The sequence below is a fragment of the Cyprinodon tularosa genome, unplaced genomic scaffold (genome assembly GCF_016077235.1).
Source record: "Cyprinodon tularosa strain WSP-4 unplaced genomic scaffold, ASM1607723v1 ctg262, whole genome shotgun sequence".
In the NCBI taxonomy this organism is placed as follows: Eukaryota; Metazoa; Chordata; class Actinopteri; order Cyprinodontiformes; family Cyprinodontidae; genus Cyprinodon; species Cyprinodon tularosa.
In genome coordinates, this window is record NW_024038966.1 from 446,560 (window position 1) to 465,621 (window position 19,062).

At 38.7% G+C, this 19,062-nt stretch overlaps 1 protein-coding gene across 3 annotated transcripts in view; it reads left to right on the plus strand.

Annotated features, from left to right (window-relative positions):
• The window catches only part of sema5a (sema domain, seven thrombospondin repeats (type 1 and type 1-like), transmembrane domain (TM) and short cytoplasmic domain, (semaphorin) 5A), a 207,281-nt gene that overhangs the window by 71,931 nt on the left and 116,288 nt on the right, over window positions 1-19,062 (plus strand). For all 3 annotated transcript variants that reach the window (XR_005281131.1, XR_005281130.1, XM_038289057.1), the window contains exon 5: window positions 18,695-18,757. Coding sequence is in view for 1 of the 3 variants with exons in the window: in XM_038289057.1 (XP_038144985.1) it covers window positions 18,695-18,757 (63 nt within the window). In the remaining 2 variants the exon portion in view is untranslated. The remainder of the gene's footprint in view (window positions 1-18,694; window positions 18,758-19,062) is intronic.

The window sequence follows — 19,062 nt, forward strand, 5'->3', positions numbered from 1 at the left end:
TTCATATATATATATATATATATATATATATATTTATTCATATATATATTTATTCATTCATATATTTATTCATTCATATATTTATTCATTCATATGGTGTGTATTTATGTTATCCTACACTACTACACAATTATTATGCTACCTTCAAGGACATGAATGAATTTATACAGGAAATGAACATTTGCCAGGAAGCTGTTTATGCAAAGGTTATTGAAACACACACACACACAACTATATACAACGCATATCCAAACACATGCGTTTCTAAAAATTAAAAGTCCGTGAACGGTCCGTTTGCTTCCTCGGGGTTGGAGGTAACTGGCAGCATTCCCTCCGAGGCAGGTCCGATGTGCAGACGCCTAGTGTGCGTGGCCCTGTACTTCGGCATCGCTTCTAACCAGGACTGCAGCTTAACACAGAGTTCAGTGAGATCCGGCCTACGAAATGGCGGCGACCGTACAATCCATCCAGAGACACCGCCGACGACGGCGGACTTCCAGAGTTCCACTTCCTCATCTGCTAGCACACTCTGCCTCGCTTTCAGCAGCTGAAAAAAAAACAATGAACCAGCGCACTGCGTATGGACACAACACATCTATTAATGCACCTGAAAAATAGTCACCAAATAAAGTCTTACCCTCTTTCTTCTGGCCCGACTCCGAGCAGATTGCCTCCGCACGCAGCGTGTTGGCTGGCTGCGTATATCTGAAGCTCCTGCGTACCGTCTGAAAATACGTCTTACAGGCAGCTGGAAAACAATTAAATGAGAGTGGTATAAATAAAAAATCAAACGCAAGTCACAGTAACAAGGAAGGAGAAAACATTAAAACAAGTCACTTACACACAATGTCGTCTTTATCAACATCGTGCAAATCTGGACTTGCTGATATGGCTCCGAGCAAATAGGAGGTCACCGCCTCATTGTGCGGCGACAGTAGTCTGTGAAAACAAAATGATGCTATGCTATGATCGGTATCCATCCGTATCCATTGCCTTTTACCGCAGAATGAAAGCATATTCTTTAAATCTTACCCTTGCTCCGGTTCATAGCGCCTGCAATTAGTCTCCGAGTTGTGAAGACGGCGTACTGCTTCCTGTGAATCACAAAAAATACACTTTAATAAAGCTTGTTCTTGCAAGGCTACTGGGTGATTCTCTGAATTCGGTGCACTTTTGATCTTGTGATTACTGAAAAAAATGTCACAAAAAATTTTGCTTTTGATCATGGTGTCTGATTTAGGACTATTTTAACCTCTGAGAAAATATGTTTTCCCACCTTAGGCATGCAATCCCAAAGATTATTCTCAATTTTTTTGTCACATATGTTGTTTTAAATTCAACCCTGTAACGGGACAATTGAGTTTCTGTGTGGGTACAATCCCAAAACATATTCAAACTAATTCTTCCAGTGCCTTAGTAATCACTTGTCCCTTATATAAAATAACTAATTGTAAGTAGATTTTTTTCATTGTAAATAATCATTTGTGACTGTTAGGTATGATATGGCCTCTTTATATACCTACAGTCTTCATTAATCACAAAAATATACTTTAATGTAAACATCACATTAAGTTTTCATATATTTTCTCTTTTGTCCTCTAAACTTTACAGACAGTTCAGCTAGCATTTATCTCAAATTTTTTATTATTTTCACAAAAAGTCTGAAAATGTATCAAGTAACAGGGTTGAACACATTGTAACAGGGTGGCTCACACTGTAACAGGGTTGAAAGAATCACAAAACATTTAATCAAATTGAAATTTAATTTAATGCATTAAAACAAACAAGAAAAGAAACATTTTGGATGTAATATTGAATACTCTAAAAATTATTTAGATGAACAGTATAGGCTGAATGCTGTAAGCAAAATCTCTCTCTGAAATCCGTTTAACAATGCTCAGGTCTTTATTTTCACACAAGGTCCTACGCTTCCTTGAAAAGCCCAGTATTTTCTCAGACCAACTCTGCAGCCTGTATTTCTTGACTATCTTCCCAACAACCACCTCTGCAACTTTTTTTTTTTCCTTTTTCATATTTGGCATTCTTGTACTTCCTCCTGATGTCACAAATTATGGCTTCATGGTGTAGTAAAGTTTTCCTCACCTTGCTGTTCACAGTACAGTTTTTCAGCAACTGACAAACTTTGGATCTTGGAGAATCTTTATTCTTAGTTGCTCGCTGGAGTCTTTTTTTATATTTTTCTTTGAGCTTCTTCTGATGTTTGAGTTTCCTTTTTAGTTCTTCTATTTCTTTGCACAGTTTATCTCTTGCTTTTCTGGATGCTTTCTTGCCTGCTGAATGACTAAAATGAAACCATAAAATAAATGGAAAAGAAATGATTAGTTCTGCATATTAGTAGTTACATGACTAGAGACATAGCAATTATGGTGCAATGACTGACCACAAGGCTTACTATATATGTGTGTGTTTATATACACTCACCGGCCACTTTATTGGGTACCCCATGCTAGTAACGGGTTGGACCCCCTTTTGCCTTCAGAACTGCCTCAATTCTTGGTGGCATAGATTCAACAAGGTGCTGGAAGCATTCCTCAGGGAGTTTGGTCCATATTGACACGATGGCATCACACAGTTGCCGCAGATTTGTCGGCTGCACATTCATGATGCGAATCTTCCGTTCCACCACATCCCAAAGATGCTCTATTGGATTGAGATCTGGTGACTGTGGAGGCCATTTGAGTACAGTGAACTCATTGTCATGTTCAAGAAACCAGTCTGAGATGATTCCAGCTTTATGACATGGCGCATTATCCTGCTGAAAGTAGCCATCAGAAGTTGGGTACATTGTGGTCATAAAGGGACGGACATGGTCAGCAACAATACTCAGGTAGGCTGTGGCGTTGCAGCAATGCTCAATTGGTACCAAGGGGCCCAAAGAGTGCCAAGAAAATATTCCCCACACCATGACACCACCACCACCAGCCTGAACCGTTGATACAAGGCAGGATGGATCCATGCTTTCATGTTGTAGACGCCAAATTCTGACCCTACCATCCGAATGTCGCAGCAGAAATCGAGACTCATCAGACCAGGCAACATTTTTCCAATCTTCTATTGTCCAATATCGATGAGCTTGTGCAAATTGTAGCTTCAGTTTCCTGTTCTTAGCTGAAAGGAGCGGCACCCGGTGTGGTCTTCTGCTGCTGTAGCCCATCTGCCTCAAAGTTCCACGTACTGTGCGTTCAGAGATGCTCTTCTGCCCACCTTGGTTGTAATGGGTGGTTATTTGAGTCACTGTTGCCCTTCTATCAGCTCGAACCAGTCAGGCCATTCTCCTCTGACCTCTGGCATCAACAAGGCATTTCCGCCCACAGAACTGCCGCTCACTGGATGTTTTTTCTTTTTCGGACCATTCTCTGTAAACCCTAGAGATGGTGGTGCGTGAAAATCCCAGTAGATCAGCAGTTTCTGAAATACTCAGACCAGCCCTTCTGGTACCAACAATCATGCCACGTTCAAAGTTACTCAAATCACCTTTCTTCCCCATACTGATGCTCGCTTTGAACTGCAGGAGATTGTCTTGACCATGTCTACATGCCTAAATGCACTGAGTTGCCGCCATGTGATTGGCTGCTTAGAAATTAAGTGTTAACGAGCAGTTGGACAGGTGTACCTAATAAAGTGGCCGGTGAGTGTGTATATATACATATATATATATGTGTGTGTGGGGGTGTGCGTGTGTTCTAAAAGCAATAAACCATAGCTTCCATGTTACAAATATTCATTTCTTAGGAACTACTACAACAAACATATTAGTCATGTATAAAGCAGAGTAAAAAGTAGTGTTTCTAAAACTATCATCATTAAAGTCAAATATACTTCAAACTATATTTCCCTCACCTTGAGGACCCTGGTCTGGCTTGGACTTTGTCTTGAATATCACATTCATGAGTATGTGGAGGGGTTAGAAAGGCAGACCCAACATTTTCAATCTCAGCCTTCCTTTTCTGTCGCTCCTTAGCTTTCCACCACTCCCTCTGCTTACGTCTTCAAGCTCTCTTACTCAGGTCACTGATTGATTTCTTTGCTTCTCTATCTTTTTTCCATCTTTTTTCCTTCTTTGTGAATCTGCATTTCTTCTCACCCTGTATTCTCTTTGCCTCTCTGCATTTGATTTAGCCATCAGATATCTGAAAATAATGTATGAAATAACATTTAGAGAAAAGGGACTAACTTGCTTAACAACAGAAAAAGCTTCAACCCCGTAACAATAATTCAACCCCGTAACAGTGTTTTTTGTTATGGGGTTGAATGTTACAGGGTTGAAGATTAAAGCCAAAAGTAGTTATAAGTCCACATTAGCTAGCAGTATGGTGTAGCTTATGGCATGTGGAAAACAAGAAATTCAAGTATTTTTCAAAGATAATTGTTTTATTTTTCCCAAACAATATTAAATATAATTTATACATGTAACAGTGTTGAAAGGTTGAGGTTGACGATGCAAATTTATTGATAAAAACGATGAAATTTAGGTGAGAAAGTAAGCTTTACACTTACCTCTCTTCACAGTTTGAGAGGGAAAAGAGTTGAGGGATGTCACTTCCTGTGTGTGGTTGAAGTTGGACTGAACCAATATTTTAAAAAAGGGAACATTGGTATGCCGTTACGGGGTTGAACAAAAACTGAGGGACATGATCAAATAGTGCTATTTTGTCAATAATTTGTTTATTTTTCTCATATTTCTTTTATTCAGCTTTGAGTAAACATGCAAATAATAATTTTAGCAGAAAAAAATTAGATTATTCTAGCTATTTTATTTGTTTTACATTCAGTGAAAAAGTACTTTAGGTGCGAGGGGACATGCTCATCTCACTTACCTCTGATCTTCTGCAGCCCATAAAATCTTTAAAAATTTAAATTTCAGGATATAGATGTGTGTTATAAAGCAGAGACACGTGGATCTTTCCATTTGTTCTTTTTAAATTCTCTTCATTGTTTACCTTATATGAAAATCTTTGAGGTAAACCTTTGGGGACACAAAGTGCACCGAATTCAGAGAATCACCCTACTATTAGCGTTAGCTTTAGGCTAGGCTGCTATTAGCCGTAGCTTAGGCTAGGCTGCTTTTAGCCTAGCAGGCAGTAATCAAACATATATTTACCGCTAGCATCTCTTTTTTGAGTTCGTCTTGTTCGATGCAGAGTCGCCATCGCGTCCAAGAGGAGTTTTACCCCAAAATCCAGACGCTCCAGACCGCCTGCACAAAGCAAAGCATACATCCTCCACTGTGGCTGCACACTGCGCCGCTCTTGAGTTTCTTGGAGATCGTAAAGAGCATGCGCGAGATGAACCAGGGTTCCCGCTGATCAATAAAAATAATTAAAAAATCATTCATTTTTTTTAAATCAAGGCCTTAATTGGCACAAAAATTATTTAAATATGTTTATCGAAGTATTTATAATTCTTTAATAAAAAATGCTTATAAAAACAATTTCGTCAGATATATTATATCGCTCCAGGCGGAGAAAAAGCTAGAGGATATATATATACGTATATATGTGTGTGTGTGTGTTTACATACATACAGGAGTCATGGAACTCTGCTTACAGCTCCTTCATATTTCATGTACACTAATAACTTGTGTACATGGTTCTTGTTGATGGTATTAAAATCATTTCAAATAGCATTAAATTAGAGTCACTCATTCCTGTATGAACCCTGTGAGCGCTTAATTTAATATGACATATTAAAAAAATCCCACCATCATCCAGCATATGTTCAGTTTCTGCCCAAATATATATTTATATTTTTGTAGATTTTTGTAACGGGGATAAGGATAATTCAAAACTGCTTTTTTTGAATGAACTTGTTCTCTTCTCCCAAACATCTCTTTTCATTCCTGTAATAAGAAGTTTCTTTTGAATGGATTTGATTAAAGTTTAAGTCCCTCGGTATAAAATAAATATTTTGATGGAGATGAGAAATCTGCTTCCTCGTTGGTGAATAACCAATAGTTTGGATCCAATCATTTAAATATACTGTGTTTTTTTTTTTTTTTATATATAAGAATTGTGCTATAATTTCTAGTCACCGATCTGTTGCTGCTATATTTTAATTTGACGAACCGGAATTTGTCGATGTTCTTTTTCCTGTTTGGTGCGATTGCAATTGCGGATCTTGACCTGGCCGGACCTTATGACCACAGTGTACCAATCTTCTGATGGCTACTTCCAACAGGATAATGCGCCATGTTATAAAGTGAATCATCTCAGACTCATTTCTTGAAACTTTTCCACTTAAGTTATTGTGAATTGAGCATATTGACAGACAACATTTTATTTTTTATCTTAAATGCAATTTTTTTAAATAATTACTGCTCTAAATGTATTGCTCTGTCAGCTAAAGATCTGTTTTGATCTCTATACTTTAATTAAATAAATCAATTCAAGCTAAAATGTAAGAGGCTATACTGAGCCTGATCTCTTTGTATCAGAGATTTTCTTACCTTTTAGAAAAATATCACTTGGAGTAAACCCCCCCTGCAACCCTGATTTGCATTTGTATAGCTCACAGCATGTTCATTTACATGTTAAAGCCTCCCCTAGAATTCCATGGGGGGGAGGCATGGGGGGAACACTGCCTAACAAAGTCCACGTCAATTTCTGACAATTTACGGGAGTTTTCGGCGAAGCCTGCAAATTGTCGTAAACTGCCGCTAACCTGAAGTTCCACGACAATCTACAGTGCCGCATATTGACGAAAATCCCACTTTTCATGCAGTGGGGTGTTTGGTCGATAAGCATCTCCCTGAAATATGTTTTTGGAACTTGTAACATGTGGTGGTGCGCTGTCACCAAGGTTTCCATTCAAGGTGCGCAGTCACTATTTTTCCATGTGTGATCATATACTACTGAGAATTGCATAATTGTATTTTCTTGGCCGATTTATGGAACTGTCGCTGTATCCTGAACCTTTATCACGTGTTGTACTTCATATGGGGCCCACCCAGATAATGTTGCTTATGGGCCTGTTGTTGTGTTGTTACACCATTGTCCAGTACTAAGACGTTTTTGTCGGAAGGCGTGTCCTTGGCAGCGTGGCAATATCCTACCCTGGCCATATGCTGGGCCCTTGTCTCTGCAAATATCATCTGATGTGTTTTACATTGAATATGATAGAGCTTAATCCAACCTCTGAAGGATATTCATTATGGGTCGAGCCAGATTGCTCCACAATCCCTCCTAGAATTATAAAAACAGTCTGCCCCAAGCCCTGCTTTCACAAAAGATTAAGAGATTAAGTACAAATATGTACCTTCGCAAAACCCCCGAAAAAGTTTGGATCAATTCTTTCACTTTGCATCTGCATCACGTGCAGACATCACTTTGCATCACGTCCAATAGCTTTTAACTTACGCAATTCAAAATCACTCACTAAAGTCTTAAGACACAGGAAGTTAGTTGTTATCAAAAGCTTATTGCAGCATGAAGGCATGTGAGATTGGCCAAGCCTCAAATTAAGATTCTTGATATAAAAGACTAAAAGAAGATTTAATAACTTCCACGCACAAGGTTGTACAGTAGTAGTACCTTATTTTATGTTGATTCATTCAGCACTGACGTGATCTTCCTAAAATCACCTGTTATTTGTTGTGCACATAGAACATGAGTGAAATGCTCCACTGGTCGATGTCTTCCTTACACACTCTGAAGAACCTTTTAATCAGAAATTCTGAGGTAAAACACCTTTAGATTTTTGCAGGACTCGAGTCATGACCAAGGAAAGGGAGAAAGACTCTAGAACTGTCTACCTTTTTCTTTGAGGTATGCTGGATATGTATGTGGTTCTAAATCTTTTAAATATACATTTTTTTAAATAAGCGTCTAGCTTCAGAGAATAGAACCATTAGTTTTTTCTTTGCCTTTTATTGATAATTTTGTCTTATATTGTCATCTTTGGTATTTATTACATAATGTTTTTGTGTAATTGTTATTTCTGTTAAATTCTTATATACCTGTACAGATTATAGATTTTTGATGATGAAGCTGTTTTAGATGAAAGAGATTTGGATAGTGCTGAATGATACTGTGGACTCTGAATGTTACATGCATCATGAGGCTATGGAGGTTTCATATTTTGATATTCTAACATTTGCATAGTGGTGATTCCAATTAACCCAGATACCACTGATCTAATTTGTTAGCAATGACATTTTTTCTACCTAAAACCATCTCACTTGAATTTCATTGCAATTTATGTCAACTGTGGCCCCAAGTATGATTCAAACAGAAATGTCCCTCCCATTAAATCCACACCAAAACATTGGTGCTTCTTCACGGACAACTATTCAATAAAATACTATGGTAAACTGATAACATCACATTAGCCGCGTCCATTGAGGACACTTTCATGGGTTTCTCTGGTAAATAAGCCATCATAAATGGTTTAATTGTTGAAAGACAGAAAATAGCATAAAATGCTAATGAGATCCAAGCTGGAGAGAAAGAGTTGATGTGATGTTCATGTGTGTGAACTTTTTTTATTGTTAGTATGCCTTTGAATTCTACCCCAGAGTGTATGGCATCAGTGAGTCCTTGTAGAAGAAAGAGTTTAGTCCAACTGGAAGGTAAAAGGGACTGTCTGACAGACCAGTTAGAAGACAGAGGGACACATAGAATTTTAAGCAGAGGCTAGTATTCAAGATGAAACAAATGCAAATTTATTTAACATGAGCTCGCAGTGAATGACGGACAAGGTTATAGTTGGAAGAGTTAGGCCTCGAAACATGAGTCAGCCTCTATGTTCTATACTGTCTTGATGTAGGTCAATATCTAGTACCTATATTTCTGCAGAAAGAAAATGTCTTCCTCTCCTTGTCAATCTCTGCCTCGTCACTAACTAATGTGGATGTTTTTCTACTTGCTTAAATTTTAAACTTGTGCTGCTTAAGTGAAAAAGGAAGGATTAACTCTGCAGCAAACACAACTGATAAAATATGTAGACGTCTCATTGCAAAAACTAAAAAGAGCTAGAAAATCTTTCCTTAGCAGAGTTTCCTTTTTGTCAGTTTAATACTTTATTATATTCTCCCTCTGCTCAATATTGTACTTTTGACCCCTGCTCTTTATTCAACTTCTCGAATTCTGTTGGAAATCAGCTGCTGCAAACCTTGAGCAGATAAATCAACACTTAACTTTTTCTCATTGTGGTGCGAAGGCTGAATCCATGTAAGCAATATACACTATATTGCCAAAAGTATTTGCTCACCTGCCTTGACTCACATATGAGCTTAAGTGACATCCCGTTCCTAATCCATAGGGTTCAATATGACGTCGGTCCACCCTTTGCAGCTAGAACAGCTTCAACTCTTCTGGGAAGGCTGTCCACAAGGTTTAGGAGTGTGTTTATGGGAATTTTTGACCATTCTTCCAGAAGCGCATTTGTGAGGTCGCACACTGATGTTGGACGAGAAGGCCTGGCTCTCAGTCTCCGCTCTAATTCATCCCAAAGGTGTTCTATCGGGTTGAGGTCAGGACTCTGTGCAGGCCAGTCAAGTTCATCCACACCAGACTCTGTCATCCATGTCTTTATGGACCTTGCTTTGTGCACTGGTGCACAGTCATGTTGGAAGAGGAAGGGGCCAGCTCCAAACTGTTCCCACAAAGTTGGGAGCATGGAATTGTCCAAAATGTCTTGGTATGCTGAAGCATTCAGAGTTCCTTTCACTGGAACTAAGGGGCCAAGCCCAGCTCCTGAAAAACAACCCCACACCATAATCCCCCCTCCACCAAACTTTACACTTGGCACAATGCAGTCAGACAAGTACCGTTCTCCTGGCAACCGCCAAACCCAGACCCGTCCATCAGATTGCCAGATGGAGAAGCGCGATTCGTCACTCCAGAGAACGCGTCTCCACTGCTCTAGAGTCCAGTGGCGGCGTGCTTTACACCACCGCATCCGACGCTTTGCATTGCACTTGGTGATGTATGGCTTGGATGCAGCTGCTCGCCCATGAAAACCCATTCCATGAAGCTCTCTGCGCACTGTTCTTGAGCTACATGAAGTTTGGAGGTCTGTAGTGATTGACTCTGCAGAAAGTTGGCGACCTCTTCGCACTATGCGCGTCAGCATCCGCTGACCCCGCTCCGTCAGTTTACGTGGCCTACCACTTCGTGGCTGAGTTGCTGTCGTTCCCAAACACTTCCATTTTCTTATAATACAGCTGACAGTTGACTGTGGAATATTTAGGAGCGAGGAAATTTCACGACTGGATTTGTTGCACAGGTGGCATCCTATCACAGTTCCACGCTGGAATTCACTGAGCTCCTGAGAGCGACCCATTCTTTCACAAATGTTTGTAAAAACAGTCTGCATGCCTAGGTGCTTGAATTTATACACCTGTGGCCATGGAAGTGATTGGAACACCTGATTCCAATAATTTGGATGGGTGAGCAAATACTTTTGGCAATATAGTGTATATACTGTACATTGCTCAGCCTGAAGTCCAAATCAGACTCTCAACTTCTGATTTTTTTGTTTTATTACTTTAAGCTACTTTAATGTAAAGTAACTGAATTCATCACCCTTAGGGACCAGAGATGCGCCGTTTCCCAATTTGTATTTGTTAAAGCTTTGATCTGCTGTCTAACTAATTCTGATTTCTTTTCAAATAGTAGTCTGCAAACCTATGGGGAGTGTTGGCCTAGTGGTTCGAGCAGTGTTTGTGCTCTGAGAAGGTTGCAAGTACCCGGTTCAATGCTCACAGCCTCCACTCTGGGTTCCTGAGCAAAACCCTTAACCCCACTCTGCTCCTCATGCGCCACACAATGGCAGCCAGCTGCTCCCCAAGTGGATGAGTCAAATGCAAAGAGTGAATTTCCCCATTGTGGGACAAAAAGGGATTTACACATAACATTCTGTATCCCCTACCTTAAGACAAATAGCCCTCTTGATAGGAGATATGTTCATTATAATTTTGTAGCTCATTCCCATCCTTTTTATCAAGGGATGTAGCAGTCACTGTGGTGCTCTCTGTTAGAGAAGGCATCACCACAAGGGGGCACCTTTCCCTTTTCTCTGTAAATCATTCATTGACACAAATAATCCACTCGTTGTACAACAACTTTCTACCATAGTACAAAACTGTATTTTTTAGCTTAATTCATATCCTTGAATTGGCCTTGCAGATGAGTGGTTACATGCACAGTTCTGTGTTGCCTTGTGATAGATGCGACTACCGTTGGCTATACTCCTCCCTGAATCCTTGCAAGGATTACCGATTATAAGCACAAATGGTGCATGGAGACTGCATTCATATATTGCTTCAAGATTGCTTATTATTTATGAAAGTAATAGATCAACCGTACGAAGCAATGTGATTATGGCATGTCCTTACTGAGTACATTTGGAAAATTCAATAAATGTGTAATTATGCTGTTCTGGTATTTGCTGACCTCTTGAGCCTGGCCAAAACTTCAATATAAAGAAATGAGCTACCTGTTGGCAGCTTGCAATGGCATACAGAATGGGGAAAAAGCTCCTATCGCAGTGTAGTGTAGTTATGTCTCTAGCACCCTAAATGAATACATGAGATCTCAGTGATCCTTCATATACATTACTTTGAGTCACCTTCTGACAGCCAGGTCTTCCATCCTGTTTTGTTGTGTTGTTAACCATGTAGTCAACCATAGTCAAGTCATCATGTAATTATTAAACTATTTTTTTGGGTATCTCTATAAAGGATTTGATGTGTCTGAAGCTTAATCAGTTACCAGCAGTGAATCATTATCTAAACCAAGCCTCCATTTCTCCTTTAACGTCTTTGTGCTTTAGCTTTCTAGTATAACAGAAAAAAACAAAAGCCATTTCCATTGTAACATGATAGATGTTATGCATGAATGTTGGGTCTCTTGAGATTACAACTTGTCAGCCAGAAAATTAGTCCTGATATTAATTAGCTTGCCAAAATCACCCTCCATTGCTCTGGAAACATTGCTAATTCAATTACATGAGCACTAAATTTGTCACATAAAAGGAATAACAGAGCTCTATTACAACTGGAGCCCCAGATGCCAGCATATTAAGTAATACCATGATGCCATCTTTAAGCAAGAAGGATGTCAGTCATTGTAATAATGAGAAAAAACTACACTGACTTACAGTGTTCTGATGACAGTGTAGTGACTAAGACCTCCTCGCTTGCTGAGAAGTAACATCAAGACCAATTTCATGTGTAAATCTTTCAGCAGCTTACATCAGCACACATCAGTGTGAATAGTAAATATTATGAGACCACATCAAAAGCTAATATCAGATACTCATGAGCCTTATTAGTTCCTCCCAAAGGAATAGTCCAGCTCTTCCCTTCAATGTCCGAGCCCGCTTGAAGCAAGCAGCACAGGCAGTCATCTCACAGATCTAGACAGCTGTCAGCAGAGAGTCTGTTCTCTGGCCTCTCTTTATGCAAAGTGTATTCAATATCATGTCTAGAAACTGCTGGTTTGGAATTCAGCTCCTCACTTGCTGCTCTGTCTCGCTTTTCTCTGCCCACACAGTCTGCCTTCCTCTACTGGTTGGACTAATTTTTTTCTTTCTTGTTTTGACCGTTTTTCCCTTTTTCTGTCCTTTTCTCCGTCACTGTTCAACTTCAACCCAGCCTACTCTGCCTTTTTCTCCAGTGCACCCACCCTTTGGGTAACAATAGGTTCCTCAGTTTCCCAACATTTGTAAGGAATAAGCACAATGGGCATTCTCTGAAGACACTCATTGCAGGGGGCTGTAAAGTGCAGCAGAGCGTGGAACATCCACACATATCAAGACATTTTTATTCATCTTCTCTGAAATAAGAAAAGATTGTTCCATATTCTTTCCAGCTTACTTTTTATCCATCCATTTTGTGTCACTGAGATGATTACTCCAGTGTACCAGAAGACAATCACTTTGGATTATCTTTTGAATGAAAATCTCTTTGTCTGAATGGTTGCTATGATGTTACAAGTGATATAAAAGAAAAGTTTAGGTTACCATCAAACAGGACACTCTTATGTTAACCAAGCTTTTGCAATGCGTAATTTATCAGACAACCTGTTGATATCATGGTTAACCAGAAATTGGTGTTGTATCTTAAAGTTATTGGGTTATTAACATTTATTTTAAAAGCTGAATGATTTTGCTAAAATCAAAATTAAGATTTTGTTTCTACCAAATTACCATTGTGATTTTATTTTTATTTTCCTGTGCACTAGCCACAAACATATAGACATTTCACTCCAGAATGTCAATGGCATTATTTTCTTGAAAACTTTCTTTGCCAGACTCTGTGATCTCAGGTCTTTTTCTCACTGTTGTGTCGAAAGCTGCACTGATCTGCTTGGTGGCTGCAACTATCTCTTCTGTTCTTTCTGGGGGCCAACCCACTTTTATACTACAGTCACACTGCAAGCAATTGAAGAAGCAGAAGCTAACATCTATTTCCAGCTGCCACGAACAGTAGCGGAAAACCCCCAGCTGCTGCTAGGGATTCCCAGTGACAGCGCACCGCTGGTATGTGGGCATCTGAGCAGCTCAGACAGCAAAGTAATATGTTAAGGCAGGATTGCAATCTTGATGAATCGACTGCACAGACAATGTTTTGAGGTGGGCTTTTTTGCTTAAAAATATATTACTACTACTTTTTGTAGCACTACGAATCACAGCAAATATAGCAAAGCCACTCTCTGCCATTGAACATAGGAGCAGCAGAAGCATCTAGAGACACTTTACTGGACGCACCAAAGATGCTCTTGAGGTGCATGTGACCGTAATGTGTGCAAGCATAAAAAAGGAAGCAGCAGACACCCGTTTATTAATGAAAGAATGTGACAAATCCCATTTATCCACTAGATATGCATCAAATTTTCTACAAAATCTATTTATAGTCTTGACAGATATAAGATGATCGGAAAGACGGTGTGAAATAATTATATATTTTTTATATAAATGTCATGTAGGGATGATTTTGAGTGGCCAACTGAGAGCTTTAAGAGGATTCCTGGAAGAGCCTTTTAATAGACAGAATGGTGCTCCAGCCAAAACAAAAGTGGGAAAAAAAGGATGTACTTGGGTGATTTAATCCACTTGGCCTCAGTCTTCTTGTTTCAATTTCTACTTTTGTGCAGCCTCAGGGGTGCAGTGGATGAAATCGATGCTGGAGCAGTTCTTTTTTTTCCTGAAATATCAAATACATTGTTACTCACAGAAAGGCTCAAGTTTTAGATGCCTAAATGTTTCACATAGTGCAAAATTTAAGACACCATTATTCCTACTATTTGAAACATGCTTAAAACATGAATACCTCCGGTTTACCAATTGTGGTGCTGTTGAGAGATTCTGAGCATATATAAAACATTCAGATGATGGCTTTCTTAGCCTCTTAAACAAATATGTTATTGTCCAGTGCCTACACTACTAAATAGCTAGAGTGGAGGACGGCATCAAAATGGAACATCTGCCTTTGGATAAACAGATGACAGTATGATGACTACACATCCTGAGAGACCCTAGTCTTTGAAAGACTTCCAGGTCTACTAAACAAAGATGTTCATACTGCAAAAATATAGCCTGAAACAGAACAAAGGTTTGCGAAGGAGATATGTACAGCAGATGTAGAAATGGCTCTAGTAGAGACATTCTTTTTTTCTTACCGTTTCTTTGCTTTAAAACAGTCAACTGAATGAGTCACTGAATGTTTCTGTGCAAATATGTTTCCACATGGGAAAATGTTTTTAAGTCAGAAGCAGTCAGAACTGTAGTATACATCATACACAAGCAAAAGAGTTGGATTTTGAATTCTTCAAGTGATGGAGTAATATCAGTGCATAACAAAGTCGGCCTCAAATTATACTCCAGCATCTAACTGATTATTTGTGGTTGTTTAATTATAACTCTCAATAAAACCCATCTAAGTACAAATTTCTCTGCTCCATGCCTCAACAACTTCAGACATCCTTTCCGGTCACATTTCTTTAAATCCATCTGGCACTTTCAATGCATTATGAAATAAATCTGATGTTTAGTAAATTTTAATGGTCAGTGAATTAATGGTAGTTTGTATATGTTTACTACTGTATACATTTAATATTTATCTGGTTTGACAAAGTCATGTGACAACAACCTATTTTGACACTAATGCTATTTATGCGTCCATATCATCAATGATGGATATTGGTAGTGTTGTCTTGCATTATATACATACCAGATGAAAGTCAAATCTTATCATAAGTAAACAAAACTACTTTCTTTTAAGCTAAAGGAACTAACATGAACCAGTGAAACTGACATAAGAAATCCCTTTGATACCGTCTTATCCTTCATTATTATGTCTGAGTAGAGGATTAGTGAAGTCTTATTAGGATGTTGTACAGCTGGAACTGCCGGTCAATGAAAAATAAGCAGCTCTTTATTTGTGTTAAAACTGAAAAATTATCTCAACAAAGTTAAACCCAGAATTTTGCATAAGCCAGCAATTTGTTTTTTGTTAAAGTGTGTTCACAAAACTCATTTTCCTTAAAAGATAATTATTACACCAGTTTAATTCACCACCTTTATCGTTGCATGAAATTCATTCTCTTCTTTTGTTTCCCTGTTCTTTATTCCTTTAAGTCACAAAAGCACAAAAGAACTCTGTTCAAAGGCCTTTTCTGATAAGGCCAAGAATTATTAAGATTTACCCAAAGTACATTCTACATATATTTCATCACAAGACAACTTCATTTTAGAATCACAGCAGTGCAACAAAGGCATCCTAATGAGCTTTTAATGTTTCTTAATGACCCTTTGCTAGTCATTGTGCAACCTGATTATTTTCCTTCTTCCAGACCATTTGAGCCGGGACTGTCAGATTACGTCGCTTTTGTGGTCAATGACGCTAGAACACATCCCCTACTTAAAGGTTTATGGTCATCTCCTTCAGCAACTACAAACTTAAAATCAACGCCTTTAAGGTGCAGTGAAAACATGCAGGGTTCTAAAACCATCCTCTAAAATGTGTCGAATGATGATAACATAATCACTTAGCCACGACAAAAGGAATCATGTTGACACATTAACATGATCTGAAGTTGGAGCTTTAGTTGGGATTATGATTGATTTTTTTTGTACGTAAGTGAGCTGGGTTTCGGGCCATTAACAGATTTTCCTCCACCCCCTGCGATTAGCAAAAGCACTTTCCGCGCCCACACTGAATTCAGCTGGGGCCAGCTATGTTGCTGTGTGCATGGTCTTGCTGCCTATGCAGAAGATGTGTGTGTTTTGTGTTTTCATGGCCCCAGAATAGCCAGTTCTCCTAGGAATACAAACTGACAAATACAGAAAGGAGAAATAGACAAGTTGGCTAACATTAATGCGCTATATTTTGTCTCACTGAACAGTGCCACACATATTGTGAATGCATTTCTCTCTTCAGATGGGCTCTAGTGGCTGCATATGTCTGTGTTATACAATAGGTGATGGCACACATTCAGTAGCTTTCATGTCTACCAAGGGCCAATGAGGCAAAACCTCTAATTGAAAAAGTTTCCTTTGAAGCGAGAGTGAATGCTAATAAAAATAGTCATGATAGTAAACTGACATCAAAGATTCCTTGTGACTTAATAATGATAAACAGTAGACATGGAAGTATGTTTCTTAATAATTCTTGGCCTCAGAAAAGGCCTTTGAACAGAGTTCTTCTGTGCTTTTGTGACTTAAAGGAATAAAGAACAGGGAAACAAAAGAGGAGATTGAATTAGCACCATATATATTAATACTCTGAACTTCCATATCAATGCATTTTTGCACCATGTTTTTTTTTCTTCCCACACTGTTTACATTTGATCACTGCTGCACTTTATGGAATGGAAATGTTAATTTCGGTTTGTTTTGTATACATTCTGTGTATACAAAATTTCAATAAAAGTTGTCTAAGTTTGATTGCAAGACCAGCTTCTCATCCTTCTGAGCCATATTCACCCACATGGTATCACATTTTGTATTCAGTGCTGCTCAGTGGAAGTAGCATTTAGACATTATGTGTGAGCAGATTACACATTAAAAACACAAATAATTACCTGGTAAATTCTAAAACAATGTGTGGGTCTTGTCGACTTCTTCAAGCTTCATCGTGTGGTAAAGAAAACCGCGTTGTGAACTTGTCCTTCAGCACAAGATTGGTTCTTCCTTAAATCTGAGATTCCATTTGGTTAAATCCCTTTACCAATGGAGGGACTGTTGAGTGGATGAAGAGAAATCCATCCTCTTCACCTGTTTGTATCCACATTTTTCCATTGTTTCCCCCATAGTTGTTTTCAAGTATCTCCCTTGTCTCTGTCTCCAGTTTGCAGTCATGCATACATGTATTTTATATTTACCATTCTCCTGTTAAAAGCTTTTCAAAAACATAAAACAAACCTTACCACTGTAGAGAGTGATAGACTTCATAGCCGTGCAGTAACAGACACAATGTATTGATCCTTATATAGTTTGCCTTTCTGGCTCAAGGGTATTTGTGAAAACACTCCTTCTTGTGTCAGAAACCTTTAAAAGTAGAAGAAGAGTTCAACTATATTGTCATTACACTCTCAAAAGTACATGCCACAACTCCCCCAAAGTACTTACCTGCTTTATAGACAGTGGTAATGCTGATTGTAATGCAGTTATGTTTTTTGTTGTGTTTTATCCAAGTTCTCCAAATGTCTTAGCTTTAGGAAGGTATACTATTTAATCTTGGTATATTCACTTGACAGTGTCTTTTGCACTGGACAGATTCAAGGGTATTAAAATAAAAGTAACATTTCTCTAAAGAACAGTTTAAATATATTGCTTTTGGACAATTTTTTTGAATTAAGCGCAAGTATGAGCCAGCCAGGTTTTCGCTTAACTAATCTTCTCTCTGCCACTCATAGGAACCTAGTGGCAGTAAAGGCTAATTCTGCCTGTCATCAGGGTGAGGGACTCAGTGGCCCATGGCTTTCCCAAGGCCAGCCCTTGTTACATGAAGAAAGATTTTTTCATCAATGACAGAGACCCCCTCCACAGAGGTCACACAAAAAATTTAAAAGGCAGAACCTGAATCTATTCTGCCATAGGAGAACAGAAACTCTTATTTTCTTATTCATCTTCTTGTCTGTTTTAAAAATTAAAAATGGATCTAGCTATCTTTTACACCCATGTATATCACAATGACATCTATCTCAAGGGATCTGCCTGTTATGTCTTAGGAATCCTTCTATTCCCTCATACATAAATCAAACTGACATGTGGCTTGCACACTCTCGGCTCTCATTTCTTGAAGTCTCTGGTATGCACCTTAATTGGATTCTGTGTTTGTTTTTTTACCAAGATTCACAACATTTTTAAGTGTGCACGTTGGTCCGTCTGAGAGTTTACGCTGAAGATATGAAGTCTGGTGTGTTCCCTGTTTGTTTGCTTGTTTTTTGTGTGTTTTTTTTTTCTTTCATCTTTCTCTTTGACTGGAATTGGTGTCAATTAGTTCTGGATGTTTTTTTTTTCAATTATCGCCATGTTTATTCTTGTATGTAAAATATATCACCTGGCAGCAAAATGCTTAAAACAGGGGGTGGAAATTTAGCATCGCAAGACGTTTTGTTTGGATTCCCTGAGTGGTTTTCAAATTGCTTCAGGTTGACAAAGCATCCGATGTTTGCTTCCTGTTAATGCTTTATTGGGAGCTTCACACTGCTTCCCTCTGTCTCTACAGGAGGCTGAATGGCACTGTGATGAGTTCACCAAGGGAGCCTGCTTCAGCCGTGGAAAATCCGAGGTGAGTTTACTTCAACATATCGTTTTATCAAACACATGCCACTATGATGTTATCCACTACAATGATCACATTGTAGTGAATTACTTTGGCTCAGCTGCATCTTTAGAGCCAACAAGTGTTGTTGTCTCAGTTAGAAAGCTGCCTTTGAGTTCTTTTGTATTATACTATATAAAAAAGAAAATGTACTTCATAAATATTAATTTATTCCACTCTTTATAAAACAGAATTATTCAATGTGTTTAATGATGGCGGATGGTGCATCTGGTACGTAGGCCTTCAGTGGGCCCCCCTCAACTCTCCTTATC